Source organism: Lynx rufus, unplaced genomic scaffold (genome assembly GCF_022079265.1).
Source record: "Lynx rufus isolate CCGP_SWC_20201006 ecotype Redwood Valley unplaced genomic scaffold, mLynRuf1.p SCAF_7, whole genome shotgun sequence".
Classification (NCBI taxonomy): domain Eukaryota; kingdom Metazoa; phylum Chordata; class Mammalia; order Carnivora; family Felidae; genus Lynx; species Lynx rufus.
The window spans coordinates 39263184-39290896 of NW_025814889.1; the positions used below are offsets into that span (position 1 = coordinate 39263184).

At 40.4% G+C, this 27713-nt stretch overlaps 1 protein-coding gene across 1 annotated transcript; it reads left to right on the top strand.

The window, feature by feature from the left end:
* Positions 1-279: 279 nt before the first annotated feature.
* Positions 280-27713, top strand: TIGAR (TP53 induced glycolysis regulatory phosphatase). Its single transcript, XM_047064980.1, has 6 exons — positions 280-492; positions 8362-8399; positions 12559-12680; positions 21243-21320; positions 24687-24797; positions 25655-27713. Exons 1-6 carry the CDS (start codon positions 461-463, stop codon positions 26084-26086), a joined length of 813 nt encoding a protein of 270 aa, XP_046920936.1. The 5' UTR covers positions 280-460; the 3' UTR covers positions 26087-27713.

Genomic DNA, 27713 nt, shown 5'->3' on the forward strand with positions numbered 1-27713 from the left:
GTACACTCCGGAAGTAAGACTACTAGCTGCATTCCTGCTTCAAATGAAATCAACTCCACATCCGTGCCCCAGCTCACTCCTCTATCCGGAGTCTCCAGGATCCAAACTTGCCCGGGCAAGAACCGCCTCCACTGCGGACTCCAGGGCGGGCCCCGCAAGCACCTGCCGCGCGCCAATCACAGGCCTGCGCGCAGGGGCGCAAGCGCCACGGCCCTGGGCGGGGCCTCGTTGCTTACCATTCTCCGCCGCCCTGCCGGCCTCTCGCCGCCCTGATTGGCGCTCCTGGAATGACGTAGACGGCCGCCTCGGCCTATGGTGGCAGAGCCGGTCGGCCGGCCGGGTTTGGCGGAAGTGGTGTGGGCGAGGTGTCCCGCAGTGCGGAGAAGCCTCGCGCCGGAGGGTGCTGGGCACGCGAGCTGCGCTGGGGCCATCACTTCCCCTCCCTCCGGGCGCCCGGAAGATGACCCGCTTCGCGCTGACCGTTGTGCGGCAGTGAGTATTGCTGTCGCAGGGTGCCCTTGTCGCCTTCTCGTCAGGGAGTTGTTGAGGAGTGGGTGAAGAGACCGTTGACCTGTCAACTCTCCTCTTCCCTGCTTGCTCGCCCTTCGGAGGGTTGGACCCCTCTTCCCCCGGCGCCCCTGAGCCGGGAAGGCGGGTCGTAAATATCTGGAGTCCGGCGTTACAGATGAGCACGCTGAGGTCCGGAGGAGTAAATGGCCGAGGTTCGCAGCCACTTGGCGGAGTTAAAGCTGAAAAAAGCCAGCCTTGGCTCCGGACTTCGTGCGCCGCTGGTTGCACCCCCCCCCCCCAGCGGATCCTAAAGAGTTTGCGGGATAGCTCGTCCCAGGTCGGCATTTGTGTGCTGGCTGCCTTCCGCCGCTGTGCCTCTCCGTCTGTGCTGCACCCCCGCCCCTCGCTTGCCAGGGCAGCCTCAGGCGTGGACCTGAGATTTAGTTCTTCCCTCCCGAGATCACACTGCTGGCGGCGGCGGAGGGCCTCCACCCTCGTCTCTGCAACCCGCATCACCCCGAACAAATATTTTTATCATAACATTCCACGGTGGAGCTGAAGGCTGCTACGTCTTCATGTCTCTTATCTTTTTTCCTTCGTAACGCTTATTTGCTGACTGTTAATGGAAGTGCAGTGCAGGGTGGTTAAGACCACAGATTTTTCAAGCAGGATAGACCTGGGTTAGAATCCGGGCTCTGGTTAGGAGGAACCTTGTAACCGCGGCTTCCGTTAACGTAATCTTTACGACGTCAGTTTGCTAATACATAAAATGGGGATAGTGAAAATACCTGCCTCACTAGTGTGAGGCAGAGTGTATAGTGCAACGGAGGGGAAGAAATGTGTCTCAAGAACTAAATAACTTCTAATTCTGTAAGAGCATCTGTAATAAAAATGTAGTCAGTCCTCAGGATATATGTATAATTTTATCAGACCCGCATTTTGAATATGTGCTAGGTGCCCGTGGACTGGATTATACAGGTAAATAAGATACCGTTTTTGACTTCCAGAGTTCACAAGGAACAGTAATAGGACTTAACCTTGTCGAGCTGACTTTAATTGGTATCTTTTTTTTTTTTTTTTGTCCTGTTCTTCCTTTATGGGAGGATAATCTTAGGAATCATCAGAATTATCCCTGTAAGACTCACAGGATTTTGATGACTAAACTAGAAATTGAGTTCCTCTCTGTCTCTTCCCCACCCTTCCATTTTATAGACTGCTTTATGACCATTTGATGACCTACTTAAGGTCATGTATAGCTCATTGGTAGCAGAGCAGGAAGTAGAGCCCTTCTTTTTCCAGTGTTTGAGCACCTTATGGATGCCTGAACTGAGCCAGTACTGTGTCTGACATATAATTGAAGTTCACAAGTCGCAGGAAATCTGGATTGAACCATCCCTTGATAGTAAGGTGATTTCTATTTAGATTCTTATGGACAGTAGTTACATGAATTTGGATTTTGTCTCCTCCGTGCTTCTTAAAAAAGGGCTTGGTTTAGGGGCGCCTGGGTGGCGTAGTCGGTTAAGCGTCCGACTTCAGCCAGGTCACGATCTCGCGGTCCGTGGGTTCGAGCCCCGCGTCGGGCTCTGGGCTGATGGCTCAGAGCCTGGAGCCTGTTTCCGATTCTGTGTCTCCCTCTCTCTGCCCCTCCCCCATTCACGCTCTGTCTCTCTCTGTCCCAAAAATAAATAAAAATATTAAAAAAAAAAAAAGGGCTTGGTTTAAAAAACTGATTCCTTATAGAAATCCTTTGAGGAATCAATTTAAAAGTAAGTCTTTATACATTATTATGTGTCAGGCACTGTTGTAATTAAGTTCTGACAGTGCAGTGAGGTGAGGACTGCTTCTCAGTTTGCAGGTGAGGAAACAGATGCAGAAGTCCTGTAACTTGCTTGAAGTCACGTGGCTGGTGGGGTGGTGAAATTGAAGCAAAGGAGCTTGACTCTACAGCCCATCCCATCCTCTTAATCACTGTCCTCTCTGCCTCCTTTTTTATTGAGTTAAAACCTAGTGTTTGTAGATTGCTTGAATATCACCAGCCATTTTAGTGGCCACTTTTTATTTCTGCTAATATAATTGTGAAGAGTGTTAAGAATAGTTTGCTTTGTTCTGTTTTATTCATGGGAAAGTGGAGTTAAAGTGTTGAAATAATTGATAGGGTTATGGTGAGCTGCCTTTCCTTCCTGGATCATCCCTCTTTCCTCTTCCAAATTCTCCAAGCTAAGAATTAATGACGCTTTCAGGAAACGAAACGATTGCAAACTTGATTAATAATCACCATAGTTAAATATAATGAATCCACAGGATTGGGTCATTTAGCATAATATTGGGAATAGCCCTTGACTTTTCTATTATCTGATTCTGTATAACTAAGATAGTCCAGTGCTTTGAAACTGATAGCATGATCGGTATTTTTAAAGAGATGAATAATTTTAGTGAACAGTGCCTCTTCAGATAATTCCAGAAAGCTTTTAAAATGCAGTTTCTGTAAGTTCAACCAAATCCTTTATGAATCTTATGCTGTAACTACCTGTGCATTTATCTTCGACATACTTGTGCTCACAAGTATCATTTTGGAATAGAATATCCAAGATTGCAAATTTCAAGTCTTTTAGTATTATTAAACTATAACTTCTGATCTTCTAGTCCAGCATTGTTGAAAACCCCAATATATGTAGATTGGGAATTCCATCACCTACATAACCCATTGAAGGCCCCAGTTCCTTGAAATATTATTTGTGTCTGTTTGCAATTAGTTGCCTGGAAAACCATCCCATTTCACTTCCATTTTTAACTAGCTCTTAAAACAAAAAATTTTACAAACCTCATTTAATTCGCTTTTAATGACCTAAAGACGATAAATTAGTAAAGTTAATGATAGCAAAACTGATTTGCTTTTCTTATGCTACCTCTATTGGCAGTTACTTTTTTGTTGAATGCCAGTAATTGTTCTGGTCATAAATAAAGCAAGCAAAGTAAGTGTTAGGGCACCTGTGAATTTTTATAAAGATACATGTTAGTTGTTATGTTACTGTGATACTTGTTTTCTGAGAATAGGATTGATCAATTGGGAGAGGATTTACAACTAGGACTGACATATAAATAAAAATATATCATGAGTTGGGTGTGTTACGTCCCCCACCCCCACCCGGACCATCTAGTGACGGTTTCCATGTTACTAGCCCTCGAAATCTTCTATATTTTCGAGTGAATTAATTGGTAGAGAGGAATTAAGATAAAGCTGTATTCTTGATTAAATATCAGGTGAGGCTTTGCATTTCCATGTACACTGAAGCGTATCTATTTTGAAAACATGCCCCAAATCTGTACTAATTTCCCATGATTTGCCTTGGTCTGTGGCAAACAGTACTCATCTATTGAATTTGAATTCTTTAAAAGAATATGATCGGGAAATTTAGCTTTCTAAATGACTTCTAAAGAAATGCCATAGAATATAAACGAGAACTAACAAAATAAAATCTTTTAAAGTGAAGAATAGTGTAATAACCTACAAAATGAATGATGCATATTTGTGGGACCTATAAATGGCTGGTCATAAGACTTAACTTCTTGGCATAAGCATTTGGATTCTTGCAGAGTCGGGTGTTCTGTTTTGGAAATGGATCACACTGGAGATTTTGAAAATGAGTAGTGTTATTCCTGACTCTTTCAAAATACATTCCTCTGACCTTTCAGCTCCTTCCACCTTCTCTGCCACTATCACAAGCCACACTTTGGTTAAGGGAAGTAGATTAATAGTAAAACTATTTTAGCTACCTAATTTTCTTTCCCACTCCCAAAACAAACTTTAAACAGTTGCCTTAAGGATTTATACAAACCTCTTGATAAAGCTGATAGCTGTAAAACTAAATATTTATGAAAGTTTTTGGGAATTCTTTTTCTAGATTCCTGCTCTGCCTGCTTCAGATTCTGTGTCTCCCTCTCTCTTTCTCTCCCCGTTTCTCTGCACCTGCCCTGCTTGTGCTGTTCCTCTCTCTCTTTCTCTCAAAAATAAACAAACAGAATTTTTTTTAAACGGCAGTTTCTCTATCATCACCATGGATACTTTATCTGTCTGAATGGTAGAGATTAATACCCTCTTTCACATCCATTGTGTATGATTCCGAATGTATTTTGGAGTAAAGGACATATTTTATTAATATTAACCACAATGATAACAATGGCAGATCAGTGGTAAATAGTTATGAAAATCTTCATATATTTGTCATACTTTTTTTTAAATTTTTTTTTTCAACGTTTATTTATTTTTTTGGGACAGAGAGAGACGGAGCATGAACGGGGGAAGGGCAGAGAGAGAGGGAGACACAGAATCGGAAACAGGCTCCAGGCTCTGAGCCATCAGCCCAGAGCCTGACGCGGGGCTCGAACTCGCGGACCGCGAGATCGTGACCTGGCTGAAGTCGGACGCTTAACCGACTGCGCCACCCAGGCGCCCCTGTCATACTTTTTTTTAAAGTTACATCCACATGTTTAGAAATCAGAACAATTCTTATGTATCTTTCCGGTGTTTGTGTGCACATGTGCACGCAGGTCCAAATGTTTATTCTTATTTTCCACCTTTCTAAAAAGATAGCATTCTTTTTAGATTATTCTGCACTTTGCTTTTGCTCTTTAATATATTTTGGTAATTTTTCCAAACCTTTCCATAAATCATTCTCTTTTTTAGGGGACACAATTACCTAGTATTCCACTATGTATATATGCCACCATTTATTTGTTAATGTAACCAGTTCTCTGTTAGTGGATATTTAGGTTATTTACCAGCTTTTGCTACTAGAAAAAATATTGTGGCAGATACTGTTTTAAATAAGGTTGAATGCAAGCATTCCCAGTATTATGGTTGCTGTATTAAAGGGCAAACGGATTTATTATTTTGATTGATATTTCCAGATGACCTTCCATTGGCAGAGTACATACACTGAGGTTCTGTTATTTCCCTGGGTTTTCTCTAGGCAATGAGTATGTTAAGACAAGGCAACCTCTGGCTGTGCCTTTAAGGAGCTGGAACCTGGTTAGACACACATCTAAAAAGATTAATTAGCATATGGGTGGTAACTGACAGTACTGGGGGGGGTGGGGGGGTGGGAAATGGGAGTGTAGCCTGGGTGTGTTTAAATGGGATAGGTTGGTGGGGAATGGTGCCTGGGAGGGAATGCTTCCTCAGGGAGCAGGCTGTTTGTCTGTATTGGGTCTGGAAGAGTGAGAACATACTGGTCAGGTCCAGTGGTCTCTGTTTTCATAAGCTCTCCAGGGGATTCAGATACACTCTCAAGTTTGAGAAACACTGTTCTAGGCAGAGGTTGGCAGACAACTATTTTTGTAAATGAGGGACAAGGTTCCAGGCAGAGGCCCGGGTTTGTGATTCTGACTCTTAAGATTTGATGGAGTTCCTTTCTAGACTGTGTAAATCAATCCATGTGAAGGCTTTTTTTTTTTTTTTTTTTAAACTAGTGCTTTGTTTAAAACAAAGCAGGGGTGATGAGCCTGAGCCTTCACAGTAATCAGGGAAATATAGTCAGATAAAACTGAGATGAACTGTTCTGTGCCAAATTGGCACAAATGGGAAACTCTGACATTACTGAATGTTGGAGAGGATGTGGAACACTGCTGGGGGTTGTAAATTGCTGTGACCACTTCGCTATTGTCTGATAAATCTAAATGTTTGCATACTCTGTGGCTTAGCAATTCTAGTGCTAGGCCTAGATCACTAGGTATGGCTTTGCAAACTTTTAATTAAGGGGTAGGAAGTAGCTTAGGCTTTACAAGCCATGCACTCTGTCTGGACCGCTCAGTTCCATTATTATAGTGTGAAAGTGGCCATAAACAACGTGTAAACAAATGGGTATGATTGTATTCCAGTACAACTCTACCAAGATCGTGTGCCGGTCTTTGAGTAGTTCTCAAACATGAATGTGCATCAGAATCACTTGGTGGGTTTATTAAAACAGATGAACTGGGCCACAACCTCTGAGCTTCTGATTTGGGAGTCTGAAGTGGGGCCTGAGAATTTGCATTTCCAAAAGGCCCCAGGCAGTGTCAGTGATGCTGGTTCAGAGGCCCCACTTTGCCACCCACTGCCCTAGAGAATCTGATGTGCTCTATACAAACATGTTTATTCACAGCAGCTTAGCTCCAAACTGGAAACAATGTAAATATATTAACAATATAAATAACACTGGGAAATTCTGGAGTATTACACAGTAATGAGAGTGTAAGAGTATGCCACCGGTCACAACAGTGGTGTATCTCCCAAACAATGTTGAGGAATGGTAGCAACACAGGACTGCATACAGCAAGAAGCAACTCATTATAAAGTTCAACAACAGGCAAGCTGATCCTATGCTGTACTTGGATGGGAAAGCTATGAAGAAAGGCAAAGCAAATGAGCATCTAAATAAATGCCAGGTAGTGGATCCACTGGGGGTGGGAGGACATTGTGGTTGGAAAGAGACCCGCTCTAGGCGGCTGGCAGTGTTGATCTGTTAACTTGGGTGGGGTCACCAGGGTGTTGACTTTATGGTATATTATTTGTTTACATTGTTTATTTCATGATTTTTACAAGATTTTAAATGCATTATGTTGAATCTTCGATTTCTGTATAGCTCTGTCCAAAAATGACCTATAAACAGAACTATTGAGTGCTTACTAAAAGCTGAACAGTGTTTAAACACTTTATCTATATTCATTCAATTACCCCAAGAGTCCTGTGAAATGGGGGCTGTTATCATCCCCGTTTTACAAAGAACAGAGGCACTCAAGCTTAACCAAGTTCCTAAGTATATAGCCAAAGCAGTTTTTGTTCTTCAGGCTGCTATATGGCAGTGAAATTTACTTCAAAGGATTTTCATCTCCCCTTGACATAGAAATATATCAATATGAGCTGTAGACATTTGGTACCAAATGAGGAAACAACTTGATCCAAAGAAACCTATTTACTATTTTTACCCACCCTTCCAGTTCTGTGTCCAGTGTCTACACAGAACAAGCCAACTCCTTTTTCCCCCCGGGGCAGCCACCAGTCCTTCCCATCTCTGTTTTCCAGTGCCTAGCACTGTACTTAGCACATAAAAAGAGCTCAAAGAATTTTGAACTCAGTTCTTGATAGCTTTTCAGGTATTTGATTGCTTTTACTGTTGTCTGGTCTTGTCCAGATAGCACATCCCCGTCCCCTTCCACTTTGTGTTCCCTCCAGCCTCAGTTGATGGTTATTTTGTGACAAAGTTTCCAGTCCTTCACTCTTAACAGTTGCTTTGAATTTGGTTTTTTAATTCTTAAAAGCATAGTACCCCAACCTCAGTTTTTAGTGTCCTCTCCGAGGTAGTTGTCAGCATTACAAAAAGGAACAGGTGGAGATCTAGGAACCGGAAGAAGCCAGGGCATCTGAAAGGTTGTCCACTTCTTTCCCACCACATTCGGGTTCCCTCGCACTTGCTCCTTCAATCCAGCAACAAACCAACTCTCATGGTTTCCTCCTGCTGCTTGTGAAAGGAGTTTTAGTTAACATTTATTTTAACAAGATTATTTAATGAAAATTATATATACATATTAATAGAATATTCTACTTACAATTATGATTGATTCATGATTTATACATTTTAATTTGGGTCAGTATGAAATTCTTAGCCCAAATCAACTAAGTACATTAGAGTAGATGCTTGTAAATATCAATTTAGAACAAATTTTATGTTTATAGGTTAGATTGTGAAGTATGCTACAAGGTTCATATGCTCCCTTTGTGAATATCATTACCTTTCATTGATGATTTTTTTTTTTTCTGATTTCAAAAATAACCTGTTTGGTAATAAAGGTTTTTTCCCCCTCTCTCTATTTTAGTGGAGAAACAAGATTTAACAAGGAGAAAATAATTCAAGGTTAGTATACTTTATTGTAGCTGTCTCCTCTAGTGTTAATGTGATATGTAAGCAAATCAGAGTTGGTGGGGGAGGGGGGCCTGGGGACAGCTCTGTATTGTGAGCAGTATTAAAGAATTAAAGCATCATAGTTACAGAAATAGGATCAGAGCAGATGGTAACTAGGAGGAATAAGTTTCTTAAGGGAACTGGATGTAAAGAACCGGATTCCAGGTTGCTTATGGGTAGCTTCAAAGTGGCCCAGTCAGCTGATTAAAGAGTTATGTTGGGTCTAGTGGTCTTAAAATGTAACTGCTGTGATTTAAAATGATTTCATATTTGGAAACATGAAGTTTGCTGGCTAGTTAATGGTATTTTTCTGCTTAAGGTGGTTATATTATTTTTAGTAGTAACAAAGAAGAGGTTTAAAAAGCGAATTCCTGTTCTCATACAGGATTGTTGCTTTATTCCGAACAGATTCTTCCTCCCTTGTTCTGCTAATTTGGGTTCAGATCTTAATCTCCCTGTGATCCAGCAAGTCTAGCGTGTATATCTTGGGTGAACTCAGTCAGACGTACTATTTCTGTGCGGTGATTACAAAAGCATTTCATTTTATTTTTTTGGTTAGGGACATCTGGAGTTTGCAGAAACTGATTTTCATACCCAGTGTGCCTGACTCCCGCTTCTGAAAACTAGTCTGATAATTAAATGAACCTTTGTTTTCTGGTGACACGTGCCCCACCCAAATTCGCCTTTGGACTTAACACCTGGTTCTTTAGTACTTGTCTCATTTCATTCCACGCTGACAATGGAGCCGGAATAAAAGTGTTTGTGGTCACACCTGTTTCCACATTTGTGTTCTTTTCCTAACTTTGTCAGTTAAATGCTTAGTTCTTTAAGTTACAGCATTCAAGACATGTATTTCCAAGTACAATTTTTGTTGCATACCTACAGTTTTGATAATGTAGTAATTTTGTAAGTATCGGCATCAGGTGTCTTAAATTGTCTTCGGTGACCCATGAATTATTTAGAACTATCTTTTAAATTTCCAAATGGCTAAGCTTTTTTTTTTTGTTCATCTTTTTTTGGTTGACTTCCAATTATATTTTGTATTCTTTCTGACAAGATGGTTTATTTGATATCTCTTTGAAATCAGTGGACATGGTCACTGTTTATAAATCTACCATTCTATGCTTGACAAAAATCTGTATTTTCTAATTGTTGGGTTTGGAGTTAGGTGTCAAATAAGCAACCTCTGTTTTATTGTTCAAATCTTGTGTGCTTTGCTAATTTTGTCAATTTACAGATTTGCCTGCATGACCTAAATATGATTTTATGGTTGAGATGTGGAATATCCCACTGTGATGGCCAATTTATCCTTTAATACCAGAAATTCTATCAATTTGTGCTTTATGTGTTCTGCTCCTGTATAGTTACAGACTATTTTATTAGGTACATACAGGTTTAAAAATCATTCTGTTTTCCAGTGAATTAGATCATTGATTATTTATAGTAATCCTCACAATCGTTTTGTCATAAAGTCCTGCATTTCTGAGTGTAATATAGCTTCTCCAGCTGTTTGGGTGTTGGAATTTGCCTGGTATATATTTCTCCATTGCTTTCCTTTTAACCTTTCTGTGCTGCCTTAAGTGTTACTTCATAGATACTACATAGTTGATTTTCCTCTTCCTCTTCCTCCTTCCCCTCTCTCAACCCCCACCTATTCTTTCAATGATTACCTTTAAATTTTTACCATTCATACCTAATGAAGTATAATATCTATACCTCTTTTCCCCCCCAAATACAAAGAACTTGTATGATTATCGCTTAGTATCTTAGTCCTGTCCTTTTTTAACCACATGACATAGGTATTATTTAATTTGTTATTTAGATAATGTTTGTTTAGATTTACATATATATTTACCAGTTTCTCTCCTCATAGTTTCTTTTGCATCTCAGACCTGCATTCCTGAAGTATCTTCTTTAAAAGGTCCCATGGTGCAGATTGGTTGGTGGTAAAGAGAGTTTTAATTGTTTCCATTCCAGACAATTTTATTTTAATTCTATTCAACCTTTTTTAGCCTAGACAATTTAGACTGACAGAACTCCTAGCACTTGGGAGATATTAGTGTGCTAGTTTTTTTTGGCTTCCATTGCTCCTGTTAAGAAGTCTTCTCTCAGCCAAATCATGTTCCATGGTAGGCAATCTGTCTCTCTCTGTAACTGCTTTTAAAATCTTTTATTTGATTTTGGTATTCTGCAGTTTCTTATACCTAGGGGGGATTTTTTTTTTTTCCCTTTTAATTTATCCTGCTTGGTGTTTTCTTCATCTGTAGATTTATATCTTCTCTCATTTCTGGGAAATTCTCAGCCATTATCTCATCATATTTTTTCTCCTTCATTTTCTTCTTTCTGGAGTTCCAGTCAGAAATATGTTAAGGAATATCATTATCTCCTTCGTGTCTCTAATATATCTGAGATGTGTTTCATCTCCTTTATCTGTGCTGCATCTGGGGTAAAAACCTGAGCCCTGTCTTTGAGTTCATTAAAGCCTTTCTGTTACTGAATCTCCTTTCATCCACTGAAGGATTGTTTCCCTCCTCAGCAATTCTATTTTTCGTTATTGGAAGATCTGTCTGATTCTTTGAGAAAGCGGTCTGGTTGTTTTGGATGGCTTCTTGTTACTTGCTTATTTTTGTTACTCTGTCTTTATGTTTTAGTCACAGTTTATAGTCTTTATATGCTGATTTCAATGTCTAAAGTATTAATTATTCTGAATCTGTTATTTGTTGTTTCTGGTGACTTTTGTTCATGGAGGATTGTTTTCTTGTATGTTAAGTCATTGGCTGAATTATTAAAATTTTTTTAACATTTATTTATTTATTTTTGAGAGAAACAGATCACGAGTGGGGGAGGGGCAGAGAGAGAGGGGGGGGACACAGAATCCGGAAGCAGGATTCAGGCTCAGAACTGTCAGCACAGAGCCCAATGAGAGACTTGAACTCATGGACCTGGAGATATGACTTGAGCCAAAGTCAGATGCTTAACCCAGGCACCTCCATTGGCTGAATTATTATTAAGTATAAATTAGTAGAAAACTTCTTAGCTTTTGTTAAGTCAGATTTGCTCTGAAGAGAATTTGCATTTGATTTTACTACGGACCTGAAACTATACTAGCTTCCTTATAGGATCTCTGGCATCCAGGAATGTGGAGTTTCAGTTCTCCTACCTCGCTGTTCCATGTAGCAGTCTCTCTCCCCCAAACACTCCCTTGCTTGTGCTGATTACCAAGTCATCTCTGTTTTCTAATGTTTATATTTAGCTTTCAACTCAGAGTATTTTGGTTGCTTTGCATCTCCTCTTGGAGAGTTTCCTTATACCCTGAGAGCGGGGGGGCGCGCGCGCGCACTCACACACACACACACACACACACACACACACACACACACAGCGCACCTATTTGGTTCTTTTGTTATGGGAGGACCCTTCAGAGTGTTTAATCAGCCTTTCTCCTGGAAATGGAGGTTCCAACCTTTTTTTTAAAGGGAAGAAGGAAGAGAGGGAATAATACAATATTGGACATTTGGGCAACGGAGATTAAGAAAGGAAACTTTTTAGGTTATGATCCTACCATTCAAATGAAGCACCTGCATGGAGAACATAAGATTAGAGCCAGCATTAAGATACAGGTAACGAAGGGGTGGGCAGACACACACAAGAGAGGGAAGAGCTGGAGACAACTGAATTCTCATCATCTTATTCCCATTAGGCAGACATTCTTTTGGGAAACATTTGAATACCTGAGTCTTTATAGGATTATAGCTTAAATTTACTTGTTTCCAGTTCTCTGAACAGTTATGTAGAAAAATAACCAAGGAAATATATTTTTTTTAATGTTTATTTATTTATTTTGAGAGGGAGAGAGCAAGTGCAAGCAGGGGAGGGGCAGAGAGAAAGGGAGAGAGAATCTCAGCGCAGGGCTCAGTGTCATGAACCATGAGATCATGACCGGAACCGAAATCAAGTGTCTGAGGCCTAACTGACTGAGCCATGCACTTGCCCCTCCAAAGAAATATTTTAAATAAAGTGTAGATAAATTATATTCTCTTACATGTGGTTTTATTTGCATCCCTTATGTATATATATTTGAATGTTATTGTTCCTTCTCTTACTATTACAGGACAAGGAGTAGACGAGCCTCTTTCGGAAACTGGATTTAAACAAGCAGCTGCTGCTGGCATATTTCTTAATAATGTGAAATTTACTCATGTTTTCTCCAGTGACCTCACAAGGACAAGGCAGGTAAGTTCTACAGTCAAGGTTTAGACTGATAAGTCAAGAGTATCAACAGTCATAACCTTGAAAACTTCTACCAGAATCGTAGGAAATTAAATCACATGCAGATAACACCTCCAATCCTCTCCTTCCCCCACCAACAGAACTTCTTTCTTTTCATTTTACTTTTGTACTTTATTTTGATTTAGTAATTTTATTTTTATTTTTTTAAATGTTTTTATTTATTTTTGAGAGAGAGAGAGAGAGACAGAGCCTGAGTGGGGGAGGGGAAGAGAGAGGGGGAGACACAGAATCTAAAGCAGGCTCCAGGCCCTGAGCTGTCAGCTGTCAGGGCTCGAGCTCACGAACCGTGAGATCATGACCTCAGCTGAAGTTGGACGCTTAACCGACTGAGCACCCAGGTGCCCCTTGGTAATTTTTAAATTAGAGTAGCGTGGGAAAAATACCTAACGAAATATCTTTAAAAAGACAAAGAAGGTTTATGAGAGAGCCAGCAGGAACACCAGGTAGGAGAATTAACTCACAAAGACATCAAATAGTAGAATCCAGACATGGTTAAAAAAGAACTATGTGGGGCGCCTGGGTGGCGCAGTCGGTTAAGCGTCCGACTTCAGCCAGGTCACGATCTCGCGGTCCGTGAGTTCGAGCCCCGCATCGGGCTCTGGGCTGATGGCTCGGAGCCTGGAGCCTGTTTCCGATTCTGTGTCTCCCTCTCTCTCTGCCCCTCCCCGTTCATGCTCTGTCTCTCTCTGTCCCAAAAATAAATAAACGTAGAAAAAAAATTTAAAAAAAAAAAAAAAAAAAAAAAAAAAAGAACTATGTTACTGTAGAGAAATAAATGACACGTTTGAAATATCTTTAGGGATCAGAGTACTATAAAAATGACCCCAGGGAATTAAAAAGGAACCAAATAAATATCTAAAAACTCAATGGAAGGGGACTTTGTGTCAACCATGAGGGAATAACAGGGTTAGGATATAGTCTTCCTGCAAAAGCAACTAGAGAAACAGGGCAAAATTTGTGAAACAACTGTTTATAGACATTGGACTTCAGATAGTGTGGGCCTGTGGTCCCCAAATGAAGTGAGACAAGTAACATCAACCCTTGGATTGTCCTGGTGTTCCACCTGAAGTAATTTCCCAATGCTGGCAGGAAAGGCCAGATAGAGCTAGTGGTCTCAGGGAGTTGAGGAGACAAAGCTTGGAATTTGGGGAGGTTAAATAAAGATCGTGGGGCAGAGTGCTGGAAGAGGGAGCAACACAGAGAAAGAACTCTAGAAGTATGTATAGGAAGCCCCTTAAATTCTTGGTAGATTACAGTCTGCACATGCGTAGGTGAAACCTCATGAGGCCAGGAGAGAACAATCCCTGGGGAACCAGAAGCCAGACAATTTCAAGTGTTCACACAGGTTGGGAATCATTTGTGTTCCTTCCACCCAAAGTGGAGAGACTTTGTTAAGTACATCAAGCATACAATGGACACTTCAGAAAGATCACACCTTAATAGTGAAGCTGGGATGCCTGGCTGGCTCAGTCAGTAGAGCATGCAACTCTTGATTTCCAGGTTGTGAGTTCAAGCCCCATGTTGGGCATTGAGCTTTCTTAAACAATGAATTAATTAATTAATGGGGTGCCTGGGAGGCTCAGTCAGTTAAACATCTGACTCTTGACTTTGGCTCAGGTCATGATCTCATAGTCATGGGATTGAACCCTGATTGGGTTCCGTGCTGAGTGTGGGGCCTGCTTAGAATTCTCTCTCTGGCCCTCTCTGGTTCACGCTCTCTGTGTCTCTCTCAAAATAAATTAATAAACATTAAAAATAAAACAGTGAAGCTTATCTGTGCTCGAGGAACATAATGAGGAAAGAAATAGAAGAAATAAAAAGAATCAAATTCATCTTCTAGAGATCAAAAATAACAGTATTCTGAAATGAAAATTACATAGTAGGGGATTATTAGCAGGTTAGACACTGTAGAAGAGCAGTGAACATGAAGTTATAGAAACAGAACATTCCAAAATTAAGGAAGAAAGAAGACTAAAAAAAGGAAAAAAGGAGTCTCAATTGAGGGGTCTAAAATTGACCCACACCTACACGGCCAGGTTGTTTTTGTTGTTGTGGGTTTTGTTTTTTTTTTCCTCTCAATTGTTTTTTGTCAGTTGGTCTTATTAAGTCCTCTCTTTATTTTATTATTATTTTTTAAAAATGAGTTTGGCTAAAGGTTTATCAGTTTTGTTGATTTTTTAAAGAATCAGCTCTTGGTTTTATTGATCTGTTTTATTCTCTCATTTTTTTTCAGTTTCTATTTTATTTATTTCCCCTCTTTATTATAACTTTCTTCCTTCTGCTGTTTTTAAGTTCCTGGTGGTTCTTTTTCTGGCTCCTTTAGGTGTAAGTTTAGTGGTTTATTTGAGATTTTTCTTGCTTGAGGTAGGTTTGTATTGCTATAAACTTCCCTCTTAGAACAGCTTTTGCTGCATCCCAAAGATGTTGGACCATTGTGTTTTCATTTTAATTTGTCTCCATGTATTTTTTAGTTTCCTCTTTGATTTTTTTTTTTTGTTGTTGTTGTTGTTGACTCATTCATTATTTAATAGCATGTAATTCAACTTCCATATATTTGTGTTCTTCTCAGATTTTTTCTCGTGGTTGATTTTTAGTTTTATACTGTTGTGGTCAGAAAAGATGCTTGGTAGGACTTTGATCTTTTTGAATTTTTGAGACTTGTTTAGTGATGTAATATGTGATCTGTTCTGGAGAATGTTCCATGTGCACTTGAAAAGGATGTGTGTTCTGTTCTTTTAGGATGAAATGTTGTTTCTGTATTGGTACACCCACCTGGTCCAGTGTGTCATTCAAAGCCACTGTTTCCTTGTTAATTTTTTTTTCAGATGATCTGTCCATTGATGTAAGTGGGGTGTTGAAGTACCCTACTATTATTGTATTACTATCGATTACTTCATGTTTGTTATAAACTGCTTTATGTATTTGGCTACTCCCATGTGGGGTGCATAAATATTTATAATAGTTGTATCTTCTTGTTGGATTATCCCCTTTATTATGTAGTGTCCTTCTTTGTCTCTTGTTACAGTTTTTGTTTCAAAGTCTGTTTTGTCCAATATAAGTATTGAAACCCCAGCTTTCTTTTGACATGCATTTGCATGATAAATGTTTCTCTATTGCCTCACTTTCAGTGTGCATGTGTCTTTAGGTCTGAAAGGAGTCAGACCTCCATTATGCTTGATGACCATTAATGAGACCATTATGCTTGATGGTGTCCCTGAGTTCCCTAAATCTATTCTCATTTTGCATAATTTTTTTTATCTTTCACCTACTCAGGTTGATTATTTTCCATTACTCTGTCTTCAGGTCACTGATTCGTTCTTCTGCTTCCTCTAGCCTATTTATTCCATCTAGTGTATTTTATTTTTTTTTAATTTTTTTTTTCAATGTTTTTTTTTATTTATTTTTGGGACAGAGAGAGACAGAGCATGAACGGGGGAGGTGCAGAGAGAGAGGGAGACACAGAATCGGAAACAGGGTCCAGGCTCCGAGCCATCAGCTCCGAGCCTGACGCGGGGCTCGAACTCACAGACCGCGAGATCGTGACCTGGCTGAAGTCGGACGCTTAACCGACTGCGCCACCCAGGTGCCCCAGCCATCTAGTGTATTTTAAATTTCATTTCTTGTGTTCTTCATCTTGGATTGGTTCTTTTTTATCTCTGTGTTAAGGGTCTCATTGATGTCCTCCACTCTTTTCTCAAGTTCAGTGAGTATCTTTATGAGCATTATTTTAAATTCTCTACCAGGCATATTACTTATCTCCATTTTGTTTTGATCTCTTGCTGTGATTATGTCCTGTTCTTTCATTTGGGACATATTTCTCTGACTCTTCATTTGTGTGTAACTCGTGTCTGTTTCTGTGTATTAGGAAAGTCAGCTGTGTCTCCTGCTCTCGAAGGTAGTGGCCTTGTGAAGAAGAGGTCTTGTAGTGCCCTGCAGTGCAGCGTCCCCTGTTTACTAGAACCTGACACTGCAGGGGTGTCTACTATGTGTGCTATGTGCACCTGGCTGTTATGGCTGAGCCAGTCCAGTCATCTGCAGAGGTTCTCTTTGTCTGTTGTGGGCAGGGTTTGGTCGGTCCCTTTATTGCTAGTGGGCCAGTTTGGGGCTGCCTTGGGCCTGAGTTGAGTCAGACCAGGCATTTTCCAGAGGTGTGGTAGCACCAAACTGCAGGGCACTTTCCCTGTGTTGTCCCCTGAGAAGCTTTTATTGGTGGACAGGACCTGCGGTCAGACTAGTTGTCTGCCTCCAGCCCACTGCTAGGGCCACAGTCTGGTGGGGGGGTGGGGGGGCGTGGGAGTGGTGGTGCTGGTGGTATTTTCCCTCTCTCTAGGGCCAGAGTCACTTTGGAGTGGTGCTGGCCACTGTAGGAGCTACTTGCACACTGCCAGGCTTGTGGCAGTGCCTTGGATGGGCTCGGGCCAGGAGTGTATTGGAGGGGGTGAATCTGCAAGGTGCTGGGGGGTGGGTGGCAGTGTTAGCAAGTTAGATAGTGAATGTCTGCCACACTGGTTCTCACAGCTGGCCATGTGTGTACTCTGTGGGGCAGGGGAGGGAAATGTTGCATGCCAGCTTCTTTCTTCCTGAGGGAGTGTCCCTGTGACTGCTGCGCCTCTGGACATGTTCTGAGATTAGTAAATAACTTTCTCTCCTGTATACCCCAGGCAGTTTTCCAACTGCTGCTTCTATGCTGTATCTTGGGCTGTTGGTTGTGCTGTCTCTTTAAGAGCTTGGGCTGTATGTCCTCTGTCCTCCAGGCTCTCCCAGAGCCACACCCCCTGGTTTTTAAAATTCCAAGTTTTAAGTCCGGCTGATTCTAAGAACTCAGAAAATTCAACCCCTCTAGTTTTCAAAGCCAAATGTAATGGGCATTTGTCTTCCCCACATGGGCTTACTGTTGTGTGTTTCTCTTCCTTTTCCAGTCCTTCTGCTCCCTCCCTCCTGCGCATGGCTGGCCCATGGGTCTGTTTAATTCCCCATTGTGTCTTTGCCCTTCCTACCCTCTTCATTGTGGCCTCTTATCTACCTTTACTTGTGGCATTTGTTCTGCCAGTCTTTGGGTCATTTTCTGGGTTATTTATACTGATGTGAATGTTATCTAGTAGTACTCCTGGGAAGAAGTGAATTTAGGGTCCTCCTACTCCATCATCTTCCCTGGAAGTCAGAATCTTTTTTTGTCAATTGGGTTTTGACAGAGGTGCCAAGGTAATACAGCACTTGACAGGGATTCTTTTCAATAAAAGCTGTTGAAACAATGGACTATCCATATAGAAAAACATGAACTTTGACCTTTACTGCATATAACACACAAAAATTAACTTACACTTGATCTCAGCACAAATCTAAAAGCTAAATCTATATATCTTCTATAAGAAAACACAAGAGAAAAATCTTTTTTTTTTTTTTTTTTAATTTTTTTTTTCAACGTTTTTTATTTATTTTTGGGACAGAGAGAGACAGCATGAACAGGGGAGGGGCAGAGAGAGAGGGAGACACAGAATCGGAAACAGGCTCCAGGCTCTGAGCCATCAGCCCAGAGCCTGACGCGGGGCTCGAACTCACGGACCGCGAGATCGTGACCTGGCTGATGTTGGACGCTTAGCCGACTGCGCCACCCAGGCGCCCCAAGAGAAAAATCTTTATAAAGGTTCTTAGTGCAAGGATCTTATTTTTTTATATAATATATATGTATCTGACAAATCTGTCTATCTAGATAAATACGTATATAGCCATATTTATAAATTTTTTTCAGCTTAGTAATAACACTTTTAAATGAGCAAAAGAGGGGCGCCTGGGTGGCGCAGTCGGTTAAGCGTCCGACTTCAGCCAGGTCACGATCTCGCGGTCTGTGAGTTCGAGCCCCGCGTCGGGCTCTGGGCTGATGGCTCAGAGCCTGGAGCCTGTTTCCGATTCTGTGTCTCCCTCTCTCTCTGCCCCTCCCCCGTTCATGCTCTGTCTCTCTCTGTCCCAAAAATAAATAAACGTTGAAAAAAAAAATTAAATAAAATGAGCAAAAGATTTGAATTTGACCAGGCACTTCACAAAGAAGAGAATATGGAAGGTCAGTAAGCAGATTGAAAGATGTGTAGCATAATTGGTCTTGACAGAAATGCAAATTAAAACCATAGTGAGATTCTATTACATGAACATTTGAAAATGCACAAGAATGTGGAACAACTAGGACTCCTACTTTGCTCGTGAGAATGTAAAGTGGAACAACTACTTTGGAAAACAGTGAAACTTTAGTATACACTAATCATATGATCCAGCAATCTCGGTCCTAAGAATTTATCCAAGAGAAATAACATATGTTTACACAAAGACTTGTACACATAATTAACAGCTTTGTTCATAATAGCTTTGTTCATTTGAACAGCTTCTGTTCAAAGAGCAGAATCACCTGTGTTCATCAGTAGGTGAATGGATAAATGACCTGTGATACATTCATGCTGTGGAATACAGCTCAGCAACAACGTGAGGAGGAGTGGAGGAGTCTCAAAAACATGGAGGAGTCTCAAAAACATGCTGAACAAAAGAAGCCAGGCACAAAGAGTACATATTGTATGGTTCCGTTTATATGAGACTCCAGAAAGGATAAATTTAATCTTCAGTTATGTAGAGCAGGTCCATGGTTGTCAGGGGCCAGGAGTGAGAGGGATTGACTAGAAAGGACACAAAGGAATCTTTTAGAGTGATAGAATTCTTCCATGTCTTGATTTTGGTGGTATGTAGATAGTCGTATACATTTTTCCAAACTCCATGAACTGTACACTTAGCAATAGGTATGTTTTTTTGTTGTAAATTATACCTCAATGAAATTGATTTAAAAACACAGAACAAGTTGATGAACCAAAAATGAAAACCTCAGTGGATTTACTAAATTACAGATTAAACATAGTTGAAATGATCATTAGCTCATAGGTAAATGTAAAATAATAACTGAAATGTAGCACAATGTGATAAATTAAACATTTGAGAGTTTAAAAAAAATGAAGAACATGATATGAGGTCTGGTGTCTTTCAGAAGGAGATGTTAGAATGAGAAAGGGGTCAAAGAAGTCACAGTTGATAATTTTACAGAACTTTTGAAAGATAACACATTATCAGATCTAAAAAGTGTGACAAATCCCAGTGGAGATAAATAAAAAGAAACCCATATCTACACTTACAATAACAAAATTGCAAAGTCCAAAGATTAAGGACAAACGTCATCCACTAATGTCCAGTATTAGACTATCAACAAACTTGTCAGTATCAGTAATAATTTTTTTTTTTAATTTTTTTTTCAACGTTTTTTATTTATTTTTGGGACAGAGAGAGACAGAGCATGAACGGGGGAGGGGCAGAGAGAGAGGGAGACACAGAATCGGAAACAGGCTCCAGGCTCTGAGCCATCAGCCCAGAGCCTGACGCGGGGCTCGAACTCACGGACCGCGAGATCGTGACCCGGCTGAAGTCGGACGCTTAACCGACTGCGCCACCCAGGCGCCCCTCAGTAATAATTTTTTTAATGCACTGAAGAGATAATAAAGACTAACCTAGAGTTTTATACCCAGGAAAACATTTTCTAGGGTGTAGGTGAAATGAACACATTTCAGACAAACAGGCTGTAAAGGAACTTTCAAAGGATAATTGAAGAAGGAAAATAATTCCAGAAGGGAAGTCTGAGTTTCAGAAAAGATGGGTGAGCAAAGATATTGGTAAAAGTAAGGGTAAATGTAAACAAATAGTGACAATATAGAACCATAATGATGATAATGTTTAATTTGTGGGGAGAGGGTTAAAAAACAAGTCAGATTGTGGACTTAAATTATTTCTAGTTTTGCAAATACAGTGTTTCTTGTTAATCAAAAATAACCAGGCACACCAGGAGAGAAGGAAACATGAACAAAAATGAGCCCAAACAAAAGATGACAGAAACAAGCCTCAGGATTTATTTGATAGCTGGTTACCAGACACGGACTTTAAAATAACTATTGAATGCACAGATTAAATAATGACATATGGAATTACAACAGAGAACTGGAAATTATGCACAAGAGCTAAGTTTGAATTCTAGAACTGAAAATATAACTGAAATTAAGACTCAATAGATGGGTTTCACAGCAGTGTAGCAATACCTGAATGGAGAATTAATGAACCGGAACCTTTTCTGTAAAGGGCCAAATAGTAAGTTTTTTTAAGTTTTATGGGCTGTATGGTCTCTGTCACAACTGTTCAACTCTGCTGTTGTACTGTGAAAGCAGCCACAAACAATACATAAATAGCTGTGTTGTAATAAATCTTCATTTATGACAACAAGCCGTGGTCTAGATTTGGGCTCTAATTTGCTGACCTGCAAACTAGAAGATCGATCACAAGGAAATACCCAGATCTGTGTGAAGAGAGGCAACTTTCACAAAGGAAAATTATTTCTAGTTCTTTTTTTATATACTATGATGTATTTTGACATTTTGGCTAGAATGACTCTTTTTGTGAGAAAAGAAACCATTGTCTTTCCATTTTCAGACTGTGCATGGGATATTGGAGAAGAGCAAAGTTTGCAAAGATATGACAGTAAAGTATGATTCAAGGCTTCGAGAAAGAGTAAGTAACGTACTTACATATTGTTCTTCACAATAAGTCATCAGTAAACCAGCTCAGTTTATCAGACGCATTCCTGATAGGGATGTGGAATCAGCTAACATGTTAAGAACCTGCTATGTGTCAGTGGCTGTTACAGACTCTCACTGATAGTATCATATTTAATTATTAAATTCCCAAATTATAAAAGCGAGGTCTCCTCATAAGAACTAGTACAGAAGAGTGTGAGGTAAAGTGCAAAGTTCTCTTCTTGGCCTCCCCGTCCTACTTCCCAATTTTAAGCTTGAATAGACTGTCTTATGTCCATTTTATATACCAGAAATGAAACTTGCTGAGATAGTGACTTAGCTAAAGCCACATCTCAATTTCAGATCTGAGCTTGTCCTCCCAGAGCAGTAATTTTGCTCTTCACTATGGGCCCATGAGCTGGCTAATGTCCCCATCAGCCCTGTGATTTCTTTTGTACCTGGTTAGATGTGTCGATGGCTAGGGCATCTTTGAGAATTGCTTTTCATAATTTGCCTGTGTTCTCTGTTTTTGTCCAAAATACATACCAGAGTTCCCGCAGAGGTGCTGCTTGGAAAGGCTCACTCTGTGCCTGAGAACTAGTGCTCCAGTGTTAATACAAGCATTACAAGTTCAGTGGAACACTGGACGAGGCCTGCGATCGCACAAGGAGACGGTCTCCTTGTCCGGGCCATTCTTCTGTGTGCTCTCTCCCTGAATCACTGCATCCTTTCCTGTGATTTCAGTTGATTTCCAAATATATATTTTTAGCTTAGATCTCTTGCCTGAGCTCACATATCAAACTGCCTACTTTTGATGTCTGTGTGTGTGCCCCGCATCTACTTCTAGCTCAGTGGAGCACACCATCTTTTCTCCACGTAGCTTCTGCTTTACCCAGTCACTCAAACTACGCATTCTTGACTTCCTTGCTTCCCACTTGCACGTCCTACCATCATCTTGTCAATTTGGCCACTGTGTAATAGTTCTTGAATCGTTCATCCCTCTGCAAACCCACTGCTGCCATCCTGTATTCAGTGTCCCCTGTCACCTGGATCACCTGGAACAGTGGTTCTCCTGTCTTCTGCCTTGCTCTCGCTTTCTGATCTAATCTCCACACTGCAGCCAGAGTAATCTTTGGAAAACTTGGTTGCTGCGTTCCTGTATAGAACAATTCACTGTTTCTCTTTTACCTTCGGAGCCCATCCAAGCTCCAGTCTGGCTGTCAGCATAGTGTAGGATATGATCTGTTTTCTCCATCTGCCTCCTCCTTCCTTGTGCTTACTGCCCAGCCTTAGTAGTATTAGTGAGCATTTGCACAGTGCCCACCACACTCTGGCAAGGGTCTCAGAACTGCAGGTTTGTTAATCTTCACAATACCCCTAAGATTTAAAACCTCATTTTTACAGTTGCAGAAACCAAGGCACACAGAGGTCAAGGCCATGGTCATAGAGCTAATGATTTTTAATGTTCTCCTTTATAAAAGAGGTTGTTCCAGTTATAATTAAAGATATAAGAATTGAACTTGAGTGGCACCTGGGTGGCTCAGGCAGTTAAGCGTCTGACTGTTGATTTTGGCTCGGGTCATGATCTCATGGTTCATGAGTTCGAGCCCCGCATTGGGCTCTGTACTGGCAGTGCAGAGCCTGCTTGGGATTCTCTCTCCCTCTCTCTCTGCCCCTCCCCTGCTTGTACTCTCTCTCTCTCTCTCAAAATAAATAAATACACTTAAAGAAAAAGAATTTGAACTTAAGAATTGGAAGAGCACCTGACAAATGTGCATATGCTCCTATAAATAACATTTAATTAATTGTTGGACTTCTGTCTGGTGGTGGTAGAATTTTGAGGCATCATCAGTATAAACCATAAATAATGATTTATCTTTAAATATTTTATTCTGTAAGCAATCCGTTATCATTGTGGGGAACTAAAAGTGAGAATAGTTTGGGAAAAAATACAGCTAAAATTTCTACCATGCCAAATATGGTGAACATTTTGGTATGTGTGCTCTTGGCTTTTTTCATGTTTGTCAGTCTGTCTGTCTATCTATCTGGTTGTGTATGTATTTTTCTAAGTGTACCCCTTCTATATGTTGGTTTTTTTTTTGTTTTTTTTTTTAATTTTTTTTTTTTTTCAACGTTTATTTATTTTTGGGACAGAGAGAGACAGAGCATGAACGGGGGAGGGGCAGAGAGAGAGGGAGACACAGAATCGGAAACAGGCTCCAGGCTCTGAGCCATCAGCCCAGAGCCCGACGCGGGGCTCGAACTCCTGGACCGCGAGATCGTGACCTGGCTGAAGTCGGACGCTTAACTGACTGCGCCACCCAGGCGCCCCTATATGTTGGTTTTTAACCGGATTTTCTCCCTGTGTTTATCAGTGCCCAAACACGCATGTGGATAGGACCGCCTGATTAGTGACTGTATTATTCCCGTAAATGGATATTGCTTGGCTGCCACTACTGGTGCACACCTAGGTTGTGACTCGATTTTCCACTGGTGTAAATAATGTTAAAATAAACATCTTTTTTGTAGTTGATTCTTTATACACATGCCTAATAGATTTCCTACAGATGAAATTGTTGAGGGTGTACTTTTTGAAAAGCCTGTTACACACACTGCTGAATTTCCTTCCAGAAAAGCTGTGCCAGTTTGTACTTCCACGAATGATGAGGGAGAGTTTTTCTCACATAAACAGTAGCTATTGGTAGTCTGTTTGGTCTTCCAATTTAATAGCTTCTGAAAGGTACCATTTAAATTTTCACATTATGGATTCCTGAGGAGTTTCTTGGCCGTTTGTATTTCGTTTGTGACTTCTGTGACCTTTGCTATGGCTCATTCTTTATGAATCTAAAAAGTTAATGACCTTTGAAATCACACAGATCGGGGTTTGAATTTCAAATTTGCTGATTATTAGATATAGGAATATAGGCTAGTTGCTTAAGCTCTCTGAAATTCTGCTCTCCCATTCATAAATATGGTGATGAAAATGCCCATCTCAGAGTGCTATTATTAGGACCAGATGAGATGGCATGTGAGGTGGCTGACTTGGTTGCTGCATACATTAGTCTCTGGTCCTGGAATCTGTGCAGATCTATTTGTCCAATAAAGCCACACTGTCTAGTTGAGTGTGTTCCCTATAACGCATCTAGACACAGTGTCTAGTTCAAGGTGTCAACTGTATTTTCTAGGGTTCACGGCCCTCTACTGAGTATATTCTCATTATTGGTTTAAAAGATAGAATGAAGTCAGTGAAAGGAAGCCAGGCTTCTTGCCAGAATTATTATTCCAAGTTTGTCATAAGCATGTATTTACTTGTTGTATTGCAAATTGATTTGAGGCACTTTTGTCTGTTGGACCATTGCAGAAATACGGGGTTGCAGAAGGCAGGGCACTAAGTGAGCTAAGGGCGATGGCCAAAGCAGCTGGGGAAGAATGCCCTGTGTTCACACCACCTGGAGGAGAGACATTAGACCAGGTACGTAGCCCTGGGGCAGGTTGTCACGTGCATGAACCTCCCAAGGTCAGAGTACCTAATACTTGAGTTTGTTTTATAAATGAGATGTTTCTAAATCTCAGCTGAGTGGTTTGAAAGTTGTTTGGTTCATAAACCAATTCTATATGGTGTGTTTATTTTTCCTTTTTAAGCTGTCTTTCTTATTTATTAAGTTGGCAGTCATTGCCAATAATGGATTTAAAGGATGTGTGTTAAGGTGATACTTGAAGAAAACTCTTTGAATATGAAGCAGTAACTCCCGCAGTGGTACTAGCAGGAAGGAGGTGAGTGCAGTGCCGTTCAGTGAGAGCGGCAGGCAAAGTAATTGCGGTCTCAAAATCTTCAGTGCTCCCTAAGTGACATCATCACTGTGCTTGAATTTCTTTGAAGTGTCCTGCTTTTAAACTGCAATATTGGTGATCCCCACCCCCACCACCACCATTTTTTATTTTCATAATTTTCTCCTAAAGACTTTCTGTTTAGTAAAGGCAAGAAGAGCTTTTGTCCTTGTCGTGGTTGCTCTAGGTGCCCTTTCCTAGGCACACTCTTTTATGGGCTTCTTTTTACTTGTAAATTTCCCTAATTAGATTGTTAAGTGCTCTCTCTGAAGGAAAGAATTAGAAATGGTATTTTACTCATCTTTGCCCCTAGATGTGCTTCCATAGTTCCAGAAATACCTGGGCATTTACTACTGATTGAATGCATAGAAACAGAATTTCATCTGCTTATGTAGTACTTACATTGACATATTAGAAAATCCAGTCAGTTATGTTTTATGTGTATGTTTTAGACTATCATTAGTGGCACTTTATTTTAATTTGTATTTTCTTTTCTTGTAGGTAAAAATGCGTGGAAAAGACTTTTTTGATATTCTTTGTCAGCTGATTCTGCAGGAGGCAGGTGAAAATGAACAGTTTTCCCGAGGAGCTCCAAGCAACTGTCTGGAAACTTCTCTGGCAGAGATATTTCCCTTAGGAAAAAACTGTCCCTCTGAATCTAATTCAGACAGCAGTGCTCCAGGATTAGTCGCCAGTGTCTTAGTTGTGAGTCATGGCGCTTACATGAAAAGCCTGTTTAATTATTTTCTGACTGACCTTAAGTGTTCCTTACCCACAAGTCTGAACAAATCCGAATTTATGTCAGTCAGTCCCAATACAGGGATTAGTCTCTTTATCATAAACTTTGAGAAGGGACAAGAAGGGAAGCCAACAGTTCAGTGTGTTTGCATGTACCTACAGGATCATCTCAGTGGAATGACTGAAACTTGCTAAATTTAAGTCTACATCAAAATCTAGCAGTTTTGAACCTCTGAGGGAGTGCCTTTGGCTTTATTTCCATCCTCTGCTAGTGCTGATTTGGAAACCGTTAAAAAGCTATGACAGCAGGTTATGAAGTTTGACCGGAATCGTGGCCACAGAGAACACTAAGGGAAGAAACCATTTAGGACTGACTTATTTTGTCTCGAGTACAGTCGTCATTTTCCAAAGTAATTTTACCACCCTGTTCAGTTACGTCTCTGGATTGTTTATGGATCAACCAATTCGGTATTGCAAATTGAGGTATTAATGACCTTGTTACTGTGGTTTTTTGTTTTTGTTTTATGTTGATTTTTTTGATATCTGAAAAAATCTAGCCTGTTTTGTTGGCTCTTGGTAAGATACTGTATATTTTTTACTATCTCGTTCAGTGCTTGAAAGAAGGAACTATTTATAATTCCCACTGCATATTTATAGTCAGAACACACTGTATTTTAAGTCTTTAAATTAAAAATTCTTAACCACCCTCAGTTTATATAAAGCAGAATGACACTAAAATTTTTAATCTAGAAATCAGCTGTTGGCATTTTTTACCCTGGAGGGTATGAAACGCGGATTAATAAAGATTATGATTGCAGATTGGTCTGGTGAGGAACAATTTAAAACATCATTTGACTAAGACACATTAAAGAAGGAATCTGAGCAAAAGAAGATAGAAGAACAGCCTTTTCTTATCTAACTTACAGGCTGAAGAATTTAGTTTGAGGAAGGCTCTGAAGAACGTACATGGTTACTAGTGTAGTACACAGTAACCTCAGAAGGAAAAGACTCTTCCTTGGAAAGAATGTTGCTCTTGCTCTGATAACCACAATTGTGGGTTTTTTTGGAAGGTACAGTTGCCTCTTTTTTCCACCAGATGGCACTGGAGAAGCGGGAGTTTATTTAACTGAATTTTGTACATAAGATTGGCCCCTCAAAAGTCCTTACCTAAATTGAAGTGTTTTACACTTTTTTTTTTAAGTTATCATGCTCATGAATGCTGTGAGTCTAAACTTACAAGAGTATTAATAGTCAAGTTTGTCAGTTAAGGCTAAAATCACATATAGTCAAAATTCACCTTGGACAGCACTTAAGCCTCTCGTCAAGATCCAGTGTTAGAGTGTTCTCAGCATGCCCACCCCTGCCCCTTGCCTGCAGAGAGCATGTGGTTGAGCACTAGAGGGAGTACTCCACAAGGGAAAACTTGGGAAGGGAATTAAAAAGGACGAGCAATAGTAAATGTCCACATTCTCACCATCCAGAAGTAGTAACTACCCTCTTCTTCCATTTTTTTTAAAGAAGTAACGCACTGAGATGTAAGTGAAATTCTTTAACCAGTTCCCTCAGTGCCCCCTTGTACCTTGCAGAGGCCACCACCGCAACGCGACTGTGTATGTGCATCCATTCTTTACGTTTTTACCCACGATCGTAAGGAAATGGTGTTGCCTCAGAGTTTTTTAAAATGTACATAAATGTCACCAGTCTGTATTCTGTATTTTCACTTACTATATCATGGGGTTCTATCTATGTTGGTATGTATGGATCCACTTATTATCACTGTATTCTATTAAATAAATGTGGCACATGCTCATTTTGCCTCCTA